This window comes from Spea bombifrons, chromosome 4, assembly GCF_027358695.1.
Source record: "Spea bombifrons isolate aSpeBom1 chromosome 4, aSpeBom1.2.pri, whole genome shotgun sequence".
Classification (NCBI taxonomy): domain Eukaryota; kingdom Metazoa; phylum Chordata; class Amphibia; order Anura; family Pelobatidae; genus Spea; species Spea bombifrons.
In genome coordinates, this window is record NC_071090.1 from 103,212,192 (window position 1) to 103,237,577 (window position 25,386).

General features: G+C 42.6%; 1 protein-coding gene across 3 annotated transcripts; it reads left to right on the forward strand.

Annotated features, from left to right (window-relative positions):
- Positions 1 to 2,031: 2,031 nt before the first annotated feature.
- Positions 2,032 to 21,555, forward strand: LOC128491894 (serine/threonine-protein kinase N1-like). 3 transcript variants are annotated; one of them, XM_053464278.1, is made up of 22 exons: positions 2,032 to 2,286; positions 7,154 to 7,580; positions 8,117 to 8,256; positions 8,493 to 8,607; positions 9,605 to 9,750; positions 10,170 to 10,374; positions 11,448 to 11,630; positions 11,715 to 11,824; positions 12,283 to 12,426; positions 12,638 to 12,713; positions 13,568 to 13,682; positions 13,909 to 13,963; positions 14,721 to 14,785; positions 16,285 to 16,360; positions 16,634 to 16,725; positions 16,869 to 17,045; positions 18,791 to 18,853; positions 19,147 to 19,223; positions 19,473 to 19,615; positions 19,861 to 19,968; positions 20,352 to 20,432; positions 21,045 to 21,555. In XM_053464278.1, exons 1-22 carry the CDS (start codon positions 2,239 to 2,241, stop codon positions 21,246 to 21,248), a joined length of 2,850 nt encoding a protein of 949 aa, XP_053320253.1. In that variant the 5' UTR covers positions 2,032 to 2,238; the 3' UTR covers positions 21,249 to 21,555. The 3 variants fall into 3 exon arrangements, with proteins under 3 accessions (XP_053320253.1, XP_053320255.1, XP_053320256.1); XM_053464280.1 differs by having other exon boundaries at positions 2,033 to 2,286; positions 14,724 to 14,785; XM_053464281.1 differs by lacking the exon at positions 2,032 to 2,286 and adding an exon at positions 3,038 to 3,155.
- Positions 21,556 to 25,386: the final 3,831 nt, after the last annotated feature.

Consider the following 25,386-nt stretch of genomic DNA (forward strand, 5'->3'; position numbering starts at 1 on the left):
CTTCTTCAGAGAAGCCGCACCATCTGTCACTGATACAACCTCTCACCCTTTCTCTATGCCTTATGTTTGTCACCCCATTCCCTCAAGATTATAAGCTTGCAAACTGGGCTCTCTCCACCTAATGTATTGGTTTGTATTAGTCTGTCAATATAAAAGATAATAATAATAATACATGCGGCTACATTGATTTTTTTAGTTTATCAAAGACGTTTTTTCTGTGTTTTCGTGCAGCTCCAGATATATCCACCGGCGCGCTTAGAGTAACGAGTACTTAAGCAGCATTACGCACTTACTGGATCATTTATGTGATCTGTCTATGGGGTTTGTATGCACTAAACATGTGTTGAACGGCCTTGAGACCAGATGGTTTGGACTGATGCATTAGTGGGCTATTTAACTGCACCCTTCAGCTTCTTTCACAGATGGAAAATTACCCCCCCAACATGATGTTTTAGAAGGTTATTTGCAGTGCCCTCTAGGGGATTCCTATACTTAGTTTCTTTTCACATGGTGATAAAATTAAATGCCGTGTACTTTCCCCATTCCAGAATATACTCTATTGGTAGGCTGTTTGTCTCTTAACCGCTATACTGATTCCTAAATATATTGATTGGCGCATGAGAAATTCCAACTGACGTCTTAGTCATACCCATACCATTAAACATCCAGGCTCCAGCTGGTTGTAGGTGAGCGGTCCCACTGATGTCGGTGGGCAGTGCGGCTGATGTCAGTGGGGGGTCCCACTGATGTCGGTGGGCGGACCTGCTGATGTCAGTGGGCGGTCCCACTGATGTCGGTGGGTGGACCTGCTGATGTCAGTGGGCGGACCCACTGATGTCGGTGGGCGGACCTGCTGATGTTGGTGTTTGGTTCCGCTGATGTCACTGTTTGGTCCCACTGATGGTGGGCAGTCCGGCTGATGTCGGTGGTTGGTCCTGCTGATGTCGGTGGGCAGTCCCACTGATGTTGGTGGGTGGTCCAGCTGAACTCGGTGGGCGGTCAGGCTGATGTTGGTGGGGGTGGGCCAGGCTGATGTCGGTGGGCCATCTCGCTGATGTTGCAGGAATAGCCTCACAAGGAAGAAAACACAATGGTTGGAGGGGAAGTGGGCAGGGAGTGGGGCGTGCCTCAACACCGCCCTGTGACCCGGAGTTTCTCAGTGGGGACCTTGAGACCCGGAGAAGCAGCATTTCGCCCGGAGTGCCCAGGCGAAACATGGAGAACTCCCTGGTATGCTCTTACCTACGAATTGTCTTTAGGAAGGACAGTCGCTTTATATGTTTATAAATTAAAATAAAATATATTAGTCTTAACCCCTTAATGACAAAGCCCATACATGTACGGGCTCAAAATGCATTGTTTTCAATGGGTTTAGGGACCGCCCATTGTCCTTAAGGGGTTAAAAACATTATTTAGTTATGTAAAAAGGTATCAATAAGCTATATCCCTGCCCCAAGTCACACCTCTAACCACACTAAATAAAATAAAAGGTTCCATCTTTGACCATTTTAAATGTTGAGAAGCACTATAGTTACAGGCATTTATCCAACCCGCCTAGCACTAAACGGCCGAGCTGAGGGTGGTAGGAGTTGTAGAAAAAAAACCACTGGAGATCTGTGTCATAACCAGTCAAAATGTACATCTCATTAGTAATGCTATTGGTAGCAAAAGGCTGTACAACATACAACTCCTTGTTGGCTGGCTGAGGATAATAGGAGCTGGAGTTCACAAAAACATTGTTCAGTAATATTCTTATCTCATAGTGCAGCACCGTGGAGGGGTTTACACAACAAGCTCCTTTTGAGCGAAACATGTTTGTTTGCTGCATGTATATAAAACTGGATATAGAGAGAAAAGATAAAAACAATATTTAACCGAGATCGCAAAAACCACAACAAATAATTGTGCTGCCGAGTCTTGTTTGGCTACAGGCTGTTACTCCTATCATCCTCAGTCTGGGGATAAAGCAAACAGCTGGAGAGCTACAAGTTGACCACTTCCATGTGTTTTCAGAGCAAATCTCTGTGACAGCCGCGCAGCACACATGGCTACACAGCGATATGCAGACACAGCTCGCTCGCTTCGGACACACACAGGAAATGCAGGGAGGGACCGCTACAGAGAGCTCGTCACTGTGTGTGTGTGCATGTGTGAGACACACTCTTATCCTGTGTGTGGCTACAGGAAAGCGGCGTTTGGCACCCTGAGAGCGCCTGTCACAATATCGCGTGTCACATAATGCCACACACCCCGACAGGATCGGAGGAGCAGGATGGAGAGGAGCAGGTGGGTGTCAGCCGAGCCGGGGACGGGTATGCCTTTATCGCACGCTCATAGCTACAGCATGACTGTGTTCATTGTGTGTGGCGTTCAGACCTCTCTGGCCGTGTGTGTGTGTTAACTTCGTCCTGTCTGGGTTGGTGTGTGCTGTGTATTTGTATGCATATCACGGTGTTGTGAGGTTGTCTGATTGTTATTGTCGAGCGCTGTACGCTAGAAGATTTTCTGCTTCATTAAGTCATTGCACGAGAATAATCGAGAGTGAATAACACTTGGCAGAGATGGCTCATAAACCAGGGTGACCGCCCGGTTGCCTTGTTTTGTGTCTGGCTACACCGGAGGATGCCTTTCTTTCATTGGCCCAGAAGACACAATTAACCCTGGGAGCAACACCACCCATGGGACAATGTTTCTGCATGACGCACTGCTCTCTTGTAACCGAGGGGCTGAGCTGGGGCCAAAAGATCTCCCGAAATGGATATATCTGGATTATCAAGTGAAAAGCCGAGCATAGGTTCTGTAAATGCTCTGTTAAGTGCATGCGGATAACAGACTTCCTCTATATTAGACTATTTCTGATCTTTAAAGCCAGGAACTAGACTAGAAGTCCAAGAGTGAAGTAGGGACTGGTGGCCTGTGCCAGAGGAGGAAAGAGTTAATATCCTGCTGATATCCAGCAGAGGAGAGGTTAACGACAAGGGCTCTGTGTGTCTCAACATTCCAGGTTGAGGTCAAGGAAGGGGTTATTAGTTCAACGTTTCATAAAGAGGCACTGTTCCGCGGGTCTAACGTGAATTAAGGGAGCTTTATGGAAGTGAACGCTAAAAGAACTTGGCAAGGAAAGGGTTACTTGAGTGAGATGCATCATGATATTGGTAAGGAAGCTGAACGTTGCGGAAGTCAGGTGGTATGTGGCCATATGTGCTTGTCAGCATGCGCTTTCACATCTAACGGTCTTTATCCGCATGTATACGTCCTGGCCTAAAGAAACGTCACTACAGTTTGCCAGCCGGCAGAAAAAAAAAGTCACTGGTCAGGAGGCTAAAAGTTACTGGCCGGTGATCACAGAGAACCGAATTTATTATTTGTCTGTTTTTCTTGAAAAGAAACAGGAACAGGAAGACTTCACTTTGTTTAAAAATAGGACGCTTTGTTAAAAAGTGTTGTTGGGTTACATAGTAACCTTATCTTCTTACACATGGGTTGGCTTCTTCAACATTCCCAAAGAGAAGAGCGCCCATTGATGCAGAGGGTAGCGATAGGGGTCTTTCAGAGGCAGCGCCTTCTAGTTTACATAGAACTCTACGGACATCTGTCTGTTTGCAGCTTTGCCTTCAGCAGCAGTCTTTTTATTTGTGGATATTAGTTTTTCTCCTAAAATCAAAAAGGTCACCTCCATATTTGCATTTATGTTATCTGCCAACCTTTTGATGTAACAGGCGGTGTGTGATATAGCTAAGGAGAAAGGCCTTTGGCTAAAGCCTTAGGGCGATAGTAAGTGTGCCAAGCGGGGTCAAGCACATTCTCTAGTTTGATAATTTGGTCAGTATAGCTCAAACGCAATCTCTTGTTTGATAATTTGGTCAGTATAGCTCAAACGCATTCTCTCATATGATAATTTGATCAGTATAGCTCAAACGCAATCTCTTGTTTGATAATTTGGTCCGTATAGCTCAAACGCATTCTCTCATATGATAATTAGATCAGTATAGCTCAAACACATTCCCTAGTTTGATAATTTGGTCAGTATGTTGGGAGCGAGGTCAGCTTGGCTAGCGTATGCCACAGCGCTGGCCTACTTACCCACCTTGTGTGATGTCTCTAATGACAGACAGCGATGCCCCCAACTGTTATTACTGTATAAAGGAACAGTTGCTGAAAAAAGGCAAATTAACCCTCTCTGTGTATTACCTACGTTTATTTACAGAGAGCCACAAATTCCATAGTGCAATTACAATAGGAACATTAATAATTAACAATGTACAATGGGACGATCTACACAGGCTAATACATACTGGTACAGAAGAAGAAGAATAGAGTCCTGTTCTTATGAGCTTGCAATCTATTAGGAGGCTGAGGCGGAAATTATTAGTCAACTGTATATATGTGTATTGTGATAATGTATACGTGGATGTGTGCCATCGTACATCAGTGTGTGGTTAGGTCCTGATTGGCCTTTGGGCAAATGCCGAGGGCTGATTTCACTGCTCCAGTCCGGTATGCATATATGTTTAGTGTTTAACGGTGCATATCAGTATACATGTCAGTGTGTATATGTGCACACGCATGTAAATATAGTCATGACAATATAATGCACATAAAGCTAAATGTTGCCCCCTGTTACACTTAAATGCATTTTTATGACATTGTCACACCCACCGATACACATTGACAGCATTGTCACACACAGACACATATGTATATATAGTAACAAAATTGTTATGTTTGTAAAGTTACATCCAGTAACACTTCCTGGCGTATACACTGATCCTGTAGCTTTTTATATTTTACACATCAACAATTAGTAGCCCTTCGTAATGTTTGATCTCGCGAATGTAAGACATCGTTGCGCTTCTGGTGTCACTTATCTGATGAGATCAACATCTGGACAATCACGTATATAAAAGGCGAAGAGAGATTTCTGGAGAAGAAATTCACCGCACATAGCAATCACACGCATGCTCCTTAATATGGAGATACAGTGTACCCAAATGGGAGGAACATTCCAGAACACCAGTGAGAATTCAAGTGGACCAGTCACCTCCAGGGCTTTCAGCATCTACAAAGCGGAGCTGTCACATTAAAGGCCTAACATTCACACTTCAGTATGTCTAATAAATGTATGTGACAATGTATCCATATTAAACCCTCCAATACGTGTGGTATATGTTATATAGGTTATTTGGTGGAATACCAAATATATTGAGCGCATGATTTGCATCATTAAGCTCCGATGGCTCTTGTAGCCTTAGTTTCAGGAGGGGTGAGGGGAAGGTCAGGAACGGAACTAGTTATGTAGGTTTTTCCCCCACTTCACAAAACTCAGCTGATATAAAACAAAAAATATTTAACAGACCGACTGAAATGCAAACAAAGAGTACAGCACAATACTAATATTCTACATAAATACTATTTTGAAAAACATATTTAAAGTCTATGTTAGAAGAATGTCCACTTTAATTTGGTGGAATGCATCAAAGGTAACAGGTAAAGATTAATGAAGAATGTTAGGCCAGCAATACATTTTAGCTGGGTGCCCATAACCCAGCAAAAGATGCACTTGTCCACCTCAAGATACATCAGACCTTAGCACCCGGTGAGCAACCCTGGAACCTAAGCCACCATAATGATGTGTGACCACCAGGTGATCTGGGGCCTATTGTTACACAATCTTCAATGACCATGACATTTTGTTGTTGGAAAGCCCAACAAGTTACCTGATTCACTTGCCCAGTCAGTCCTCATTATTATTAACAGTATTATTATTATTTTATTTATATAGAGCCAATACTTTACAGGAGTTCCCTTAATGGCCAGTCTCTGCTCCCATTTACCTTGCTTCACGAATAGGCCCGAAACCAGGCCCATAGTGGAGTCATGTGACCATGCGTGCACCTATGATGCCCATAAAGTGGTCACTTGACCTCCACTTGACCCCATCTCTTGTCGGACTTATTATTTAAACCTTGGGACTGCATTTCCGCGCTGTCCAGTCACCTACCATGGGTTCTAGCATTCCACACTGACCATGACAGTATAAAGGGCCACTCCATGGAACTCACAGAGATTGGGCAGAAGATGTCTGCTTGTGAGGCCTGTATTGAGAGCCTGGTTGGAAGGGCCTTGAGTGTTTAGGCAAACTGGTGTATACGGTAGGTATGCACCAGTTTGCCTAAGCACTCCAGGCCCTTCAAATCAGGACATTCCCAAGCTGCTGCTGCTGCTCCAACTCATCCAGTAGACTCTTCACCAGCTCAGTCTTTGCTTTCTATCTCTCCTCACTATGGAGGTGAACCAGCCGGGTGTCAAGGTTTTCTCAACCAGCGCTTTATTCATTTTGAGATGATACCGTTCCTCTTCCCATCCAACCAGCCAGGGTAGGGTAGCTCTCTTTACTGATCTGCCTTGGCATGGTCTTCTCCACTCTGGTCCATAGACATTATTTATCCTTATTTGCAATGCAAATTTAGTCTCTTAGTGGACTTTTATACTTAAAACTGCTATATGACAAACTACTAACTACAAGTAGGTCTTGAGCGATCAGCACATTCCATGTCTGGTGATGGGAGGTGGTGTATCTATTCTATCATAAATCTCAAAATAACATAGAAAAAAGAAAACTAAAAATGTAAAACAATGAATAAAATTCATAATACTCAGTCCCCAAATGGTTGGAGAGCCATTGCGGTTTGCTAATATTTAATAATGCTTTCAAATACAAACCAAAAAAAATATGTTGCATAAAACAGATTATTAGCCAGATGGCAAAACAAAAGAGGATGCGGAAACCCGTACTATTGAGCAATATTTTAGAGATAAAGCAGCTGGGCAGAAGGTCACTCATTTTATGTTACCCAAGTTATTGGGATAAGTGTCAGAGAAAGCCTTTAATTACAAACAATTCTAAAATTTATGAAGCTATATCCATACACTCTACAGAGAAATGTATGTTTGTTATCTTCTTTTTTTTATTGGAGGAACTGAAGAAGAAGCAATCATTACCAAAATAAATAGGAAATGACAGGTCATTTATATTTGAAAATGATATATTAGATTTTTATTACACCAGAAAGTCTTTAGATGCTAGATTCATACAACATTTATGTATGTATCTTTGAGTTACATGTTTGAATATTATATATATGTGTTACAGGTTAATATGCGTGCTCCCTGTAGAGAGAAGAGTGAAATAGAAGAGAGGGGAAGACAAGATGTGTTGAGATTTATTGAAGGGGAGAAAGTGGAGGTTCCTGGAGTGTGGGGAGAGAAAGGGATGCAGGAAGTGGCAGAAAGAGGAAGAGAGAAAATGGGGGATCAGAATGAAGAGATACCGGAGGAACAACAGCTGGAAAGGGGAGAGACTCAGGGATTGGAGGAGGAGAGAGAGCGTTTGCGCAGGGAGATCTGCAGGGAGCTGAAGATCAAGGAAGGAGCAGAGAGGCTTCTCCGAGCAACCACTGAGCGCAAGAACCTGGGGCACGTGGAGACCATGCTCAGAACGTGCGAGAGAAGACTTGAGAACCTGAAACAAGAATTGGAAGATCTTGATGCTTCTCCAACTTCGCCTGATCCCAAAGGAGGTAATTTAGTAGCCATCCACACGGATGAGCCCAGTGCCTTAATGTGATTGTGGGAGATGGGCCACAGGATGTGTAGACCCCTAGTTCTGTGCTTACTGACATATTAGTGGTTCTTAACCCCTTAAGGACAATGGGTGGTCCCTAAACCCATTGAAAACAATGCATTTTGAGCCCGTACATGTACGGGCTTTGTCATTAAGGGGTTAAGCAATTGAATGACTTGTGTATCGACTGGTACAGCTGGACAGTGCTATAAAATCAGGACTGTCTTTCATAAAATAGGACTGTTATGAGATATGAAAATGTATCCCTGGCCCACAGGACTCAAAGTATTAAAATCAACTTCCCTTTCAAAAGGCTTCATCATATCCCCTCTCTTCATCCAATATATGTTGAACTCCTGCGGTCTGTTGATAAATTGTATGCTGGGGCCCATTCAGTATTATGGCAGCCCTGCTCCGAACGCTATTCAGAATATCTAGACTCTAGACTGTGCTGGTAACTCTCTAACTGTTTGTTCTCTCTGAACACTTCAGCCGACACGTTGTCCTCGGGTCTCCTGAGCCAAGCACAGCATTCCAGAGTGTCAGGATTACAACGCCAGCTGAACATTGAGATGAGAGTACGTCAGGGAGCAGAGAACATGCTTCAGATGTACAGCCAAGGCGGAGTGAAGGTGAGAATTTAGGTAAACAGTTGGGCCAGTAACTAAGGATAATATTGTAAAATAAATTTAAAAGAGTCTGAGTAGTTAAAGGTTTGTGGGGAGCTTTGAATGGTTTTCGGTGGTTGTGGATGTATTAAGTAATTATGCATGCATTTGCTATGTGAGATTATGGGATCTATGCCAGATTCCCGCTCCATGCAACCACTAAGATGTTCATGTAGTGTAACTACGTTGTTGTCTTACAGGACAAAAAGTTGGTCTCAGCAGCTCAGCAGATGATATCAGATAGTGACACAAAAATCCGTAACCTCCGAACACAGATCCGCAGAGCCACACAAGAGACTTCAGGAACAGGGGCAGGTAAGGAAACAAGAAGCAGTTGAGGTGGAACTAGATGGAGGGATGGTGTATGGTGATGAAAGCAAACCATCGAGACCGAGGAACAAAAGATGGCAGGTGATGAAGGTGATGGTATGCTAAACAGCTAGGACCAGAGAAAAGCTGTACCCAATTAGGATGGGATCTCCCCATGGTAGGCAACGTGTGGCTCTCTTTGTTCTAGGACAGTTACCTTGAGAAGGAATAGACTATTTGTGAGGCAGAGAAGAACCCAGGCAGAATTTAGTTGGAGGGAACTGTGTGGGGAACAGAGAGAAAGTGGGCCTGGAGTATACAGAACATGGGTGTGGAGTGGGAATGCCTTAACCAGCATAGGTGAGGAGTAGGCATGGCAAAGCTTCCAGAGGAAAGAGAAACTGCCCTGGACACTCGGGGAAGCAGAGCTTCACATATAAACTCTGGGTCCAACCTGGAGAGTTCCCAGGTATGGGTAAGAAAACAACAATTAAACCTAGATCAAGTGGGTCGCCATATAGAATAACCCTGAAAGTAAAACCAAAAAAATAAAGAGAGAGAGAGATAGAAGAGCAGAACAAAGCAACAGAAACAAAAAAAACGGATATGAAACAATCAACCAATCTTGTCAGCCCAATCGTGATGTAATTGTATATATTGTATATTAAATATAGTATGTTCAGAATTTCATACTTTTCTTATGAAGCATGTTAATTAATAAACAGTAGAACAGTAGGGAACCACCAAAGGTTTTTTTTTTCTTAAAATAAGATTAACCTAAAACTTGAGGGTCGGAGCCTTAGATGTAACGTAAGAGAAGTTTAATATACTCAGATGGTGGTGAGTAACTGGAACATTCTCCCAGCAGAAGGTATAGCGGCCCTTATACAGTAAGGGACTGGTATCAGATTTTCCTACCTTTGTACACCTTAGATCCATTAATTAAATGTCTTTAGCTATCTAGGGTGTTTTGAGATTTCGTTATGTCATCACCATCCTTTAGTGGCCCTGGAATTATCACACACTGAATTACGCATTGAGGAGCTGAGGCACCACTTTCGGGTGGAACGCGCAGTATCTGAAGGAGCTGAAAATGCAGTGAGGCTCATTGGAACCTCTAAGACCCAGGACAAGAGCGCAGTCAACGAGGTGAACTCATTGCTTCATATTCTGTATTGACTCTTTCGTAATATTGTTGTGTACTGCATGATTCTCTTTTTATCTGCTGATACCGCTCCAATGGATCTCCCCCTGGGACACGATGAAGCAGTCACGGTACCCGGAGGCTCAACTGAAGCGGTTTGTGCCTGTTATGGGCAGTAGACCTGCGCTCTCCAGGTAGCCCCTAGTCATCTCAGATCAGGGGTCCAGCAGTGACTGAGTGTCATTGCTGTTGAGGAATTTCTCTTGGCTATGCATGTCTTGGACTGGTGCTTTCAGAAACTGTCTTATGTTTTGTCATAGACTGTATTTGTTGATAATGCAGAGAATGTTTATGTAAGCGTGTCATTTGTCTTCTGGGATGGTTGATTAATGTCTCATGCTCTCACTGTTTTCCCGTGAATAAGGTTCAGGCTAGTCTGGTGGAGTCTCGGCAGAGGCTGGATCTCTTGACACTCTCTCTTCAAAGATGCCTGGAGGATTTACCGCACGATCACCCTAAAAGGTGCCTCTTAAGAGAGGAATTGGCTCTATGTGACTCTTCCACAAGACTTGGCGTTCTCTCTCCACCATCACCGTACAGCACTGTCTCCAAACCTGCTCCACTTACAGGTAACTCATGACCCTCTGCAAAACAAAAGCCCACTAAGCCAAACTGTGAATGCTTCATAAACGTTTACATTTGTTATTAACTTGGCAGTCAACACATTTTATTTCTTACTAAATGCAGATCTTGTCATTATTTGAGACATTTCCACTCTAAAGGGTCTGTTCCATGTCTTGTTCCTTTTTATTACTATTATAAGAGTTTTAAAATGATTTTTCTGTTTGAACAACAGGTTTTCCCAAAATACAATGTTCGTAAGAGCCGTATAATAGTGTTTTGTATTTATTTAGTCTATTACTTTGGCCTAATCTACTAGGTACACAGTAGATTATGATACTACTAGGTGGTACGTAATAGAACTATTTCTTATCTCAAAAACAGGAACACTCTGACTAATTCAGGTCTCTGGGATAGAGACTTCATTAGCATTGCCATCAAAAAATCTGCATAGCGTGGCATTTGCATTTGGAATTTAACCAAATATGGAATTAAGAACAAAATAAAAATGGTGATTCCCCAAAGAAAGTATTCAATAAATCCATGAATAAAACTTAAATTTTATTAAATATCAGCAAAACAAAATAGAGGAATTTGTGCCATATAAAAAAAAAACATTTATGGGCCGATTTCTAATTTTATTCATGTGGTTTGGGATTAGTTTAGCAATCCTGCTGTACATGTCAGGTACAGTCTCATTATTTTATTCCCCCCCACGCCACACCTTTGTAGTACCTTTTTGCAGACACCTACAGTGTGGGGATGAAACATTCATTAACTCACTGTTCTACAGTCTAATGAATGGAGAATACCCAGTTAGAATGAATGGTAATTCCTATACATCAAAATACAGCATGAATGCTTCTGTGTAATTCTTCTGCATATATGCAAGGATTGCTATAACTTTTTGTTTCTACCACTTAACATGTTTTTTATATGCTAAAGATCCCCCTATTTTTTTTTTTGCTGATATTTAATAAAGGTTCAGTTTTTATGGATTAATATAATATTTTCTTTGGGTCTATGCCTTTTTCATTTTGTTCTATTATTGCTAGAAGGTTAACCTCTTGGGTTTTTGCAGGTGTCCTAGAGGTTCGACTTCTGGGATGTTCTAATATCTTGGATTCTGTCCCTGGTCGCACATCAAGCTCTCCTGTCTGGTTACCGGGCTCCAGCCCATTGGAGGGAAGGGGTATTCGAGCGCGAACTTCCCGGAGCATGTACTCACGTACTGGCAGCCTGAGCCGCGGTGACGAACTGTCAAGTACATAATCTTCCATATATTTTAAAAACATCCATACAGTTGAGTCATTTCCCGTATACATGATATTGTTTGTATGTCGCCTAGATGAGGTGAGTGTCGTCCTGCGGTTGGATAACGCCGTTGTAGGACAGGCTGCCTGGAGGACGGAAGGACGAGACGCATGGGACCATGTATTTAAACTGGATCTGCAGCGGGTGAGTGGCATAGAGTGATTGAGTTCACTCAAAACAGCTAAACAGAAATGATAGAAAGAGTGATTGCGTGATAAAGGGGCAACATTAACATGCTTTATACTAAATACACTGTTGGTAGCTACATGGGTGCGCCATACATTGTGTGGAGCTTGGTGTGAGCGCCCTGCTAGCAATTATTTAGCATTGTGTGAATATAGCTAGGCAATCGCTGAAGCGGCCTGCCAACACACTATTTTGGTCTTGGCGTGGATTGATTAGGGTACCCAATGGACAAGTTCTGGTCGGCCTACATGCAGCTCAATTAGCTAAGCCTACGGTTTGTCTTGACCCAGGCTTGTCTGGTCTGGGATGGCTCGACCACCTCTATGTGTGAAATATTACTGCGCTAACCTAGATATCAGCAGTTCATGAATCATGGACAGATCCCCTTAAAAATATATTTGTGTCTCCTTGTACAGGCTCGAGAACTGCAGGTCTCTGTATATCGAAAAGATTTCCGCTCGCTCTGCGCTATTAAATATGTGAAGCTGGAAGATTTCCTGGATGATCAAAAGCATGAAATTAGCCTGGAATTAGAACCACAAGGAACACTGTACTGCGAGGTATAAATAATCACTGTATTGCATATCTCCCAACAATAATGCATGTTTTATTTACACAATAGAGGGACTGTTCCTCCTAAAGAGGTATGGGATCATACAGTATGAATATTTTGATTTACAGTAGAGTGTGAGATGTCACTATAAGGATAAGCAATATATCTATATATATATATATATATATATATATTTACATCATATATTGTGGTTCCAGGTGGCGTTCTATAACCCGGTGATAGAGAGGTTTTCCAAACTCCGTAGACAAAAGAAAATATTCTCAAAGGAACAAGGTAACACTTTTGTCCCAATGTTTCTTATGACTATTGCAACACTCTTCTGGTTGGCAATCCACTGCCGAAAATCCTTGTACTAACACATAAGGCCCTCCATACCACTGTATACTCCCCTACTTGATCTTTACGTTCTTCCCATGGGCTAAGGGTTTCCTCCTCACTCATCACCTCTTCCTTTTCCCGTCTACAAGACTTCACTCGGCCTGCCCCGTGCCTCCAAGACTCACTTCCACCAAACCTTAAGCTTTCACCCTCCATCCCAACTTTCATGAAAGATCTCAAAACCCATTTCTTCAGAGAAGCCGCGCCATCTTAGCAGCTAGAACTTTCCTGTCACTGATACAACCACCACACTACCTCTCACCCTTTCTCTGTGCCTTATGTTTGTCACCCCATTCCCTCAAGATCGTAAACTTGCAAGCCGGGCTCTCTCTACCCAATGTATCGGTTTGTCTTAGTCTGTCAATTCTATTCTTGTCATACCCCTTGAATATATGTATTGTATGGAGCTCTGTGTAATTTGTTGACACTATATAAACAAAAGCTAATAATAATAATAAAAAGGTCGCTGTTTCTATGACTTTTAGGGGGCTAGCTGCTTATTAATATACAGTGCTAATTTTTAAATAAAAAAAAAATACATAATACAAAATGGCCTAGTGGATGAGCAATTTAACATCATACTTTAAGAATTTTTATTCTCCTATGTTTCTCCACCCCTCCCCCCACCAATGTTTTCCTTCATACCCCTATATTAATTTTGGGCTTTGTGCTATTCTTTGCTTGTTGGACAAATAGTCTTGGTCCCTCTCCTATTTTATGTGAGCTTTCCGGGTATTTTTTCATGACAGGCAGAGCCTTCCTACGGGCCAGACAGATGAACATAGACCCATCCACTTGGCTCCGACTCCTGCGCAGGACGTTTCCTGCAAATAGTGGAACATACAGTCCTATGGACAGTGGCACGTGAGTCGTGGATCCGTTATTTTTTTAGGCGTCACTTTTCTAATCTTTGATTGCTTGTAGGAACATTCAGATATCTCTCACGTTGACTTAGTTGTCCTCTAGTTAGGTCTCTTCTCTTCTGTTTTGACTTCATTCCCTGTCCACTTCTGTCATGTCCTCCTGGTTCCCTTGATGGGTCCTTGGTTTTGATTGGTTGTCTCCCTCTTCTCTTTTCATTGGTTGTTAGAGAGCTGCAATTGAAATCGCTTACTTTGGAGGCCACCCAGGACACGAAAGAAAAGGTAAGATCTGTTTTATCAGTATCAAAATATTGCCTTCAGCGCTTGTTAGGTTAGACACCCTTCAAGGCTTCCTGTGGACCCTATTTATATGCAGCCGCCTTGGTTGCCTCATGGATGATCTTATGCTTTTTTTGATGGTTGTTTGAAGTGATCAAAACGTTCTAAGACTCACCATTTATTTCAAAGACTTGTAAACATATCCAATTATTACATGATGTCACCTTCAAAGTAAGCTTCCCCACGATTGTGTCCTAATATTACTACCACATTTGGAAGAAGCATTGGAGGTCTACAACGAATATCTTGCCAACACCGCTCTTCACATCACTCTGGTTGTCATCTAAAATACTTCCTTACAGGTTTATTTTGAATTTTGGGAACACAATACAAACGTTTCATCATCAGTTCACAAGTCTTCCGTCGTGAAATTATATTTTCAGTTCAGCAATTTCTCAAGTAGTTAATTGGCGATCAATTGTGCTTTACACCTCATTTACCACTTTATCATTTTGTGATGCAGAAGGTCATCCTAAATATGGGTCATCTAATTCTTTGCCATCTTGGAAATGTTTTATACGCCACACGCAGTTGTCAAATTTTTAGGAATAAGGCTAAGGGGGCCAAACTTCGAAGAGAAAATAGCATATTTTATTATAGATCTCACTTACTTTGTCTTTTCACGCTCACAATGCAGTGTGTTGTGTAGCTGAGTGACAATGTGTGTTTTGTGTCTGGTAGTAATCTCTAATTGTGTCAGCAGGTCGAGGCCACTGCGGTCAGACAATCTCCAGAAATCAGGAAGGACAGAGAGAGCCAGAGGAGGTCGGTATTCCTACGACAGAAACCTAGCATCATATATAATCTTACGGCAGATAGGAGCCGTGTGGCCCATCTACTCTGCCCATTTAATGCTGTAAATGGTTATTCGTCACATTTAAATCCACGGGCTGCGTCCTGAGGATGCCTGAGGTTATTGAGTGTTGTGTTCCAACAACCGCTGGAGGGCAGGAGGTTGCACCACCCTATTGTAATGACTCCTAGGCCCATTAAAGGGGGTCAGGGCTGCGTTAACCGGTTGCGAAAGGATATCCTGTCTCCTCTCTGTGGCATCTGACTTTATTCTTAACCCTTTTCTTGCATGTTTGGTACAAAGGTTATTGTTCTGTGAGCCTTTGCATATTTATTTACTACGATTAGTGTTTTACCAGCATTACGTTTTTACTCAAGTATTTACATAAAGCAACCCCAAATATAATGTCACTCGGCAAACTTTTGCATTTAATAAAATTAAATTAATTGCAGGGGAAGTTTGTTTAATTATTTCACCATTCAATGCTTGCTTTACATTCTGTAATGCTTTATTATACCGCAAAGGTTTTTTTGGCACACTGCGTGCTATTGGTCGACTGCCTCCCCAAGTGGCCTAGGCAGGCACCCAGTAGGTGAGGTGCGTAACTGGGAACTTCCCAGGGGAGGCTACCCAGAGCTCTCCCTTTTCTGATGGAGGGGCTTTCTGAAGGGGAGGGGGTATGTGGAGGCGGGGTAAAAGTGCATGGAGTGGGCCAGTGAAGTATCTAGGGCCCTAGTCCAGGGGGCTGCAGTCCTCCTGGTAGAAAACCGTGGGCCAGATAGCCCTGCAGCACATTGGGCCGGTTACAAGTTGATCTCCCCAACTGGCCTATTTACTTCATTAAGGTTGTGCCGGCTCAGCACAGCCTCCATAGACTTCATTAAAAAGAGCTCTGTGCCTTTAAGACATGGCGCACCAAGATATGACTTCATATTCCGGCGCTTTGTTTCTTAAAGTCGTGCAGTGCCTTTAATTGTTCCTGGGAAGCTGACTATGCCAGCTCCAAATGTACAAACCCTGGTCCCTCCACAGTCCTTCTCCCCCAGAAGATGGAAAGCTCCTGGTAGCCTAGCCTACGAAGTTCCTAGGTATGATGGTAGCCTACCCTACGAAGTTCCTAGGTATGATGGTAGCCTACCTTACGAAGTTCCTAGGTATGATGGTAGCCTACCTTATGAAGTTCCTAGGTATGATGGTAGCCTACCTTACGAAGTTCCTAGGTATGATGGTAGCCTACCCTACAAAGTTCCTTGGTATGATGTTTGCTCAAAAGAAAATCTGTAACTCGACTGACATCTTGTACATTAATGAGCTGAGTGATTGGTGATTCCATACTAAGCTTTGTAGCAGTAGCTAAATATACAATCCTCACAATTTCAATATCCATTCACCTCCTCCACACTATGACACACGGTCTAGTGATTGTATGATGTACCTGTCTCTTACATACAGCCTCTGGTCTCTTTTGCAGAGTTCAAAATGTCTCGCAGTTGTCTTTAGGGGACTTCAGGCTGCTGGCTGTGTTGGGTAGAGGTCATTTTGGAAAGGTAAGTAAAGAAAATCAGCACCCAAGCCTTGAATCAGAGTCCCTATTTTCGTCTATTTTGGTCCTGCGGATATATTTCAGAGAATCTTCTCTTGGATCGTGACGTGTTATCTTATTTCGGTTTCCTCTGGTTGGATCGCCCTTCCTGTTCTTTTCTCTGATATTCACTCTAAACCCTTCACTTTCCGTTATCGGTCTGGTTATTGCGCAAGACTTTGTGTGGGTTTGTTTTTTTTTTTAGCTTAAATCCTTAATGCCGCCATCTCTCTTTTAGGTTCTGCTTTCCGAGTATAAAGAAACTGAGGAATTATTTGCAATTAAAGCCCTAAAGAAAGGTGACATCATAGCCAGAGATGAGGTTGAGAGGTGAGAATGCAATGCATGGGTTAAATCTTAGTACATTTCTCCCAAATGTGAATTGGTTACCTTTGTCTGCTGTTCTTATACTTCCTTTATGTTTGCTCTATTCCCAATACACTGATTTTTTTACTCCTTTCTCGCCAATCCAGCCTCCTTTGTGAGAAGCGGGTGTTCGTGGCGGTAAGCGGGGCTTTCCACCCATTCCTCCTCAGCCTCCTTGGCTGTTTCCAGACTCCAGAGCACGTCTGCTTCGTCATGGAGTATATGGCGGGAGGAGATCTCATGACTCACATACACACCGAGGTGTTCAGCCAGGCACGTGCAACGTAAGTGTGCCCTGAATGTGTCCTACCCGTATACATTGAGTGTGCATGTGCAGTTACATACATACAGGTGTAGATGTGTGTACATATGCAGGTGTGATGCGAGGAATACACGTTTCCCTTCTTAAGGGAACAGTCTAATGTCACACGTGGCCTCCCCAACAGAGTAACAAGACCGTTAGTACATTAATATGCATTCGTTGTTTTATTGCAAGTATTCAACAATTACTTACGTTTATGAGAAGCTGCAGAGGAACTGGGGCAAGAAAAGAGGCAAATGCATATAGGGGATTCTGCCAAGGGAGAACACACAAATTTAATGGGACCACTCTATACACTTTATGAATATGATGGAGTGGAGTGGCGCTTTCAGTGCATTACTGTGATTTTATGGGTACGTTTTATGGTAGTTCTTAGTGCTTAGCAGGTAAATCATCCTCTGTGCTTTAACTTTCTGCATCATGGATATTTGGAGGTCTTGCTGTACTTGGAAGAAAACCATAGAGTGAAAACATCAAGATATAGTGTAAGCTTTGATGGAGTACGGTCAGGGCTGGCCCAAAACATTGTGCTGCCTGGGGAAGAGGATGTAAATGTTGCCCCCAGATCGTATATTTGGCACTCCCCTGTAACTCACATACACACTCAGCCCAACACACATACTCTCTCTCTCACACACACTTATACATACACATTTATGCTCACACATACACATCCATGCTCACACACAAACAATTACACATCCTTGCTCAAACACACACACATCCATGCTCAAAACCACATATATGCACACCCACGCTCACACATACACATACAAAGCCATGCTCACACATACACATTTATGCTCACACACAATTACGCATCCATTCTCAAAAACACATACATACACACCCACGCGCACACATATAAATCCATGCTCACACACAATTACACATCCATGCTCACACACACACACACATACACATCTACGCTCACACAGAAATAAACATCTATGCTCTCACACACATACACATCCATGCTCACACGCAGATCCTGGCACACATCATTACACACACTCTCACATTTGCACAGACATACACACTCACGCGCATACTCCCTCTCACACACTTACACATACACAGCCTCGTGTTTAACTGCGTTGTCACCTAACCATGCGTTAGGTTACCCCACTACGTTTCTGCCTCCCTGGTTCCCCCGCAGTACGCCCCTGCCCCTGGTGCACTTCCGCAAAAGGGCAGAATTTCTGGGCACAACCTTCCCTGATTGGAGGAATGGGGGAAAGGCCCCTTAGCTCTGTCTTTTTGTTGAAGTGCACAAGAGGCCAGAATAATGCAGATGGATTTGTGTAGAAAGAGATTCAGAAACGCTTCTTTGTCAACATAAATCTATCCAGAAACAGCAAGTGCTGCCTGGGTCCCATTGACCAACCAGGACCAACTGAGTACAGTGCAATTCTATGATACTTCCCTATGGTGTTTTCTATGTTTCACCACGTTGGAAGATGCAGGAAATAGACAGACAAAATCGGTGTTATCTCCCAAAGATAAAACAGCATGAATTGTCAGAAAAATAGGCAAGTGCGTGTAAAAGGGCAGTTACTTAAGAATGAAATGCCCATAGCACTATGTTGTTGATGAGTGTTGTATATATCAATAAACCATACTGCCATGGTTCTTTGTATGTGTCTGTATTATATATATATATATATTCCTTTAGTGAATATGCCTGTTCCTTTGTTCCTTTTTCAGGTTCTATGCTGCCTGTGTATTGCTGGGTTTGCAATTCCTTCACAGTAAAGACATCGTGTACAGGTAATGAGACTGTTCTTGATGTTAGCAATGGTTGGAGAGGGTCCACGCTTGCAGCTTTAAGCCCATGGACTCTCCAAAACACAATGGTATTCACGAAATGCTCGCGTTAGATCCCTCTTGTGGTTATATAAGAAATTACGAAGAAAATACATTTTTTTGGTGGACCTGGTGCATGGGAGTGAAACATTCCAGTGACGCCTGCTAAACTTTACTGCAAGATCATAGTATTATGGAGGCATCACTGTTTGATTGAATCTGAGCGAGTGGTTCTGACCTTTAATTATTTTTTGTAGGGATCTGAAATTGGATAATTTATTACTGGACTCAGAAGGCTATGTAAAGCTTGCGGATTACGGACTTTGCAAAGAGGGTAAGTTCTTATTTCTATGTACCTACTAGCACTGTTCTGTATGCACAATATCTCACAACAACAATACAACACAATACACAAGCAGATACACACATGGAGTTGGTGCTCTTCAACCTTTCTTTTTCCATTACAACTTTCTAATGGTCAGCACTCTAAATTTACCATGGTATGGTCCACCTGTGCCACCAAACTTCGTATGTGTCTTTCTTCGCAAGGCTCTACTTCTCATCCCGTGTTTCTGGGCTACAGGTATGGGGCCGTATGATCGAACGTCCACATTTTGTGGCACCCCAGAGTTTTTGGCTCCTGAAGTACTAACAGACGCCTCGTACACTCGGGCTGTCGACTGGTGGGGATTTGGAGTCCTGATCTATGAGATGATGGTTGGAGAGGTAAGAGTGGAACTATTTTTCAAAAAATATTTCATAAAGAATGAACAAATGTAGAAAAGGACATGAGTCAATTTGTCAGGTAAAGTTAGTGATGTGTAACCATTGGTGGCACTATATAAATTAATAAATAAAGGAATAATCATAGTTTACAAATATTTTTAATCTCTGTTATGTTTGCAGTTTTACTAGGACTCTGTTTTATTCCCTTTTATTCTTTTTGACTACTTACCCCTTCCCCAACTCAGTCTCCGTTCCCGGGTGATGAAGAAGAGGAAGTATTTGACAGCATTGTTAATGACGAAGTTCGTTACCCTCGATTCCTCTCTGCTGAAGCCATTGCGATAATGAGAAGGGTGAGAATATATTTTGTCTCTGTAAGCCAAATTGTTATGTTACTACTATTTATGTCCTGTCCACCCATTGTACAGCGCTACGGAATTTGATGGCGCTATATAAAACGATTAATAATAATAATAATTATATTGCTTTCCCCGCTGCACTGCATTCCTACTGGTTTTGGGGTGCAGATAACTGCGGAGACTTTTTCACCTTCCATTAGAAGAAACTCAGCAATGGATTTCTCCTCCACCCAATGCATTCCTGTAGATTTCTCCTTAATGCATCATTTCCGTACGGCATTACCGTCCCGCCATGCGCTGAATTCTTACATCGTTCCGTTACACACAGCGCATCACGTGATGCAATGACTGGGAGTTTTCTGTTTCTGTTCCCACAGCTCCTGCGCAGGAATCCAGAGAGACGTCTGGGATCGGGGGAACGAGACGCTGAAGATGTGAAAAAGCAACCCTTTTTCAAGGTGCGGTGTTATTGAAAACTGAAGCAGTGCATTAGCCGGTGACGTATTTTCCGGCTTCGCTCCTCTTTCCACACAGTGGCCCAGTCCGCATGGCTACTGGTTTCCAGCTCATAGCTGGATTACTCATAGAGGGTTCCCAGATCTTGGGGACCCTAGGCCCATGTGTAGCCTAATGGATTATATGGCATTGTACAAAAGTGGCCACCGCTGCTCTTGTATACCGCTATGGGACCCCCTCTGAACTTATCTTCCACAGCTTTTCCAATGTGGCCCAGCTGTACATAGGCCTCCAGCACACATCTCCATGACTTGCTCCCCCTAGTGGCCGTCCTATGTGTGGCACAGGGATATTATATCCTAACTAACCTCTCCACATATTCCCTCAAGCCTTAGGGCTAATTACACTTGGTGCCTAGTGTACTGAGATGTAATGTACCACTAACCGCAAAGAGTATTGTATTATATAGTGCATATCAAGGCTGAAAAGATAGCACGTGATCTTAATGATCTTTAAAATTACGCTGGCGCCTAAATTCTACATTATGCTGTTATTTTTTTAGACTGGTGCAGTTGGACATAACTATATTAACCCAAAGCTTTTGTTACCCACAGGAACTTGATTTTGAAGCCTTACTTTCCCGACGCCTGCCTCCCCCTTTCAAGCCCATGGTGAAGGGGCCACATGATATTAGTAACTTTGACCCTGAGTTCACATCAGAGGGCCCAGAGTTGACTCCGCCAAGGGAACCTCGGCCTTTGGGTAGCCAAGAGCAGAGCTTGTTCCAAGGGTTTGACTACGTGAGAGAAGGAGCCTGAGGGACAAGTTCACTTGTGGGCAGAGATTAGTCTAGTTGCCTCTCTCCTTTTTTTCTGCCTCACTAACTCTGAATCTCCTTTATTCCATTTCTTAACACTTTCATTTCTACGTTCATTCTCTCTTGAAGCTCGACCAGAGAGATGCCACTGATAAGACCATTCTATGGAGAAGGCACATAACATATACATAAGTCTCTAATATGAGAGGCATTTTGGCCACCGTTGTCTTTCCCTTCATTATCTGCTCATTTGCTGCCTCTGGTTCTACCTCAGAACACAATATGTAAATAAAACTCTTTATATAAAATGTCCTTTTTTTTTTTTACACGCAGTGGTATATTTTTAAATTCTGTAGACTGAAGGACTGTTACTTGGTCTTGGCACTTAGGCATGTTGGCCCCAGTCAGTGGCTGGACAAAAAAATGAAGTGGACACTGACTATCAGAAGCCAGGATTATAATGCCATCATGTACTCCGTGTAGTCTACTCAATAAAATGAACATTTCCCCCTATCGTTCATGTTGCACCTACAGTGAAGTCCAAACTGGGTATTTCTGAATGAAAATCAAAAAGATGCAAAATGAGGGCCTCTTTTCTGTTAAAGCTCGGTAATTGTATTTGCCATATCCCAACAAACCATACATTAAACACTCCAGAGCTTACTGAGGCAATCTACCTAGACTGTTCATTAGGGCACACAGAGACCCAGGGATTTTACTTATTATGTCTGAAGAAGAGGCCCCAAAAGCTTAAGTGCCCAAATCTTTTTTTTTCTATGTTCCCTCCCCAAAAAGCTTCTAAACATGGACTAAACATGACATTTCCTCTAGGGCCATTGTGGGTAAGGACATTTGTTGCTTGTCTTTGCTGTAACATATCATGCCAGTTCAGTTTTAATTTCCCTTCCCAAACTGTTAGTCCTCATTGGGTTTTGGAAAACATTATCTTAATAGACGCCAGTGGGACACCCACCTCCATGTATCTCCACAGAGCACTGCATACATTAAACTAAAATCCAAGCGTATCCACACTGAAATATATGTCCAATGTGGGTTTTCTATAAATAAATGATTCAATGAAATACTATAAATGCTCTGTGGCTTAGGGACTGTATTTATTTATTAGTATGGGGCAAGAGGCTGGCAACTTGGGGATGCTTGGGGGGCAACATCAACCATCCAAACTAGGCTCCAGCACAAGTATTTTCCTCATTGTCTTTGCAGTAGATGACATCATGGTCACCCTAATTTCCTTGTTTTAGAACAATATAGACGAACTGTTTCCACTTCATTGTGGACGCAGAGAATGGGCACCAAGAGTGAGGCTGGAGAGTCACATGAGCTTCAGCCCGTGTAGAACATTCCCAGACTCCCGGTGCCCTGGTTTATAGCCTTACTTAATAATGGTGGACAGGGGATCTGGAGTGGTGAAATATATAGTCACAAAATATTTTTATAGATTTCATATATTTATTGATTATCTCATTATAAAACACATTATCTGTATTTTATTTATATATATTATTGCATAATATATGTACATACATTTAGATTTTATATAAAATCAAACCTTATGTAGCCACCTCAGGGTAGTACTTGACCCAATCACTACACTCCTCCATGGTGACCTCAAAACTTCATGTGGCACCACATAAATTCTGCGCCTCCATTCTTCTGGGAGGTCAGAGGTTGGCAGTGCCTCCACCTAGCTGGATGTCTCATGTGGATGTAAGGCAGCATGGCTAGAACATACAATGATACTGTATGCATTAATACTGAATGACAACGACAACAACACGGGGATTAATGCAGAATAAACCGGAAAAGGTTTTATCTCCTTGTGAGAGTAAATTATAATAAATCCAACGAAAACATATGTAGCAATAGCAACACAACATAAACTCTGGTATCAAGGATGCCCTAGGACCAGCTTCACCAACCCCCCTCTGGATGTGAGGACCTTGAGGCAGCAGAAGATCTTACACCAGTGCGCTGTCATAAAGAGATAAATATGATGTCATAATTAAGTGAAATGCCCTGCAGGAATGAGCTGATACGTTGATATTATGTACAAGTATTATGGTAATGTAAGTAATATAATAATTAATTATTATACCTTTTTAAGATTTGTTTTCATATTTTTAAATATTGGATCCAGCTTCACCCACCATTAGTGTGTTATTTTTGCCAGCTTTTAAAGCATGCATGTTTAGTTTGACCAGGCCCTCTTTCTGGACCCAAATCCCTCTAACACTTTTTCCTCCTCTGATGTCCAGAATGTTTGCTGGTTATGAGAGTATCGTAGCGTTCTACAGCCCTCAAAGTATGTACAGAAACCACAGAAAAATAATGTTTAAAAATTAAATTATTCTCCTTCTAAACGCCCTATTAAATGACATAATTACAACAGTCGCATATCAAATCCTAGAAAACCCTCGGCCGCATCTCTAACCCCTTCACCTAAAACAAGTGTTGGTGTGATGAAATATTACTACATACCACACACATCTGATATTTGCAACGCAGAATATTAGATTGAGGTTTTTAAAACCCATAATGGAAGTGGATTAGGACGTGCTTGAAGATTGTAAATAATAAATGAGGGATTTGGTGGGCATAAAGTATTAGACTGGGGTATGTCATACGGAGCAGACGATAGATAATAACCTTATAATAAACCGATAAAGGCTTATATCTATACCGTTGTGGCCCTGCTAGGTAGAGAGAGATGTAGTGGCCAGATTATACAATGTTCTATTACATATGGATGCATCACAAATTGGTTTAAGGTTAATAAATAAAATAAAAGTCATGTAATATTCCATTAAGCTACTCTATGCGGTGCTTAATGTAATAGAATGCTCAGTTTAACCAATTATTTGCTATTAGCCGTGTAAAGCCCATTGTGTCACAAAAGCAACATTGTGCACGCAGATACAAATTAGGGTGACCGCATCAGCCATGTTTTCCAGGACACATATGATTTTTACATATTGCTGACCAGCCCAGATAAAGTGCTGCCCTGCAGGATGGAGGATGTATAACTGACTAATTTGTTCTCTTCCATGAGTCTATAGATCCCACATACCGCAGGGCAGCACTTTACCTGTGCTGGTCCTTAATATGAAAAATGTACCCGTGTCCTGGAAAACATGACCGATGCGGTCACCATTAGACACACATTGGTTGGCACTGTTGGGCCAGTGAGACACGAGTCCGGGGGTTTACATGTACCGGGCATGCATTTGCACAACGGACCACATGGAAATTTAGAGGGACCACACACCTATCATAGGTATTAAAAAAATAAAGTTTCCCATATATGTCCTTTATATGCATTCTTTACCTGTAAGGAAAAAAAACACACTTACCCGTAGAAGAAGCTGCAGCTCCAGAGCTATTTGTGCCAGTATTGGCTTTAAGCAGCCAGTCATTGGCAATAAAGTGTTCCCATGTGATTTCAGGGGGGATCTGGTATACCCTGTGGAACTCTTGTGCAAGCCAGAGCTGGATGTGAGTATAACACGCATGTTATATAACAGGGGTGTCCAACCTGCGGCCCTCCAGCTGCTGCAGGACTACATCTCCCATAATGCTCTTTCAGCTAAGTGGCTGATAGAGGAGTATGAGAGATGAAGTCCTGTAACAGTTGGAGGGCCGCCGGTTGGACAGCCCTGTTAAACAGCATGATTCTGATGAAACCCTCCATGATTTTGCAAGATAAGCCAGGTAGCTGCCGGCAGTCTTTCCAGGAAATGCCTATAACGTGTAAAGGTGGGTCTCGTAAACATATAAAAAAGATATGACCTGTTTGGGACAACAAAGGGGCTTCCTGCGTGGGGCGCTATTTGGCCAAGGACTAGTCCTGTACATGGGCAAAACGATTGAAACTAAAGGTGATACAGCTGTCATATGCAATAGAGTTGTACATATGATGCTTAGGCTCTTGACATTCAGGGGTCCAAATTGGGACAGCTGTGTTGGGGGTAAGCACTGGAAGTGAGTCGGTCGTGGCTAACTGCCCACCTTACAGGGAGAGCCACTTTGCAACGCTCGGCTAAAATGGAGATCCGTGCTGCAGCTTACAGCTCCCTGGGCAAGTGAGGACACCAGAGGATGTCCCCAAGCAGGCTACTATC

What these genes read in the sequence shown, in the direction of transcription:
- LOC128491894 (XM_053464278.1), top strand. Translation starts at nt 2,239, where the DNA reads ATGCCACACACCCCGACAGGATCGGAGGAGCAGGATGGAGAGGAGCAG. An exon ending in AGTCCTATGGACAGTGGCAC is followed by an intron (nt 13,683 to 13,908) that starts GTGAGTCGTGGA and finishes ATTGGTTGTTAG; the next exon opens with AGAGCTGCAATTGAAATCGC. An exon ending in GTAGAGGTCATTTTGGAAAG is followed by an intron (nt 16,361 to 16,633) that starts GTAAGTAAAGAA and finishes TCTCTCTTTTAG; the next exon opens with GTTCTGCTTTCCGAGTATAA.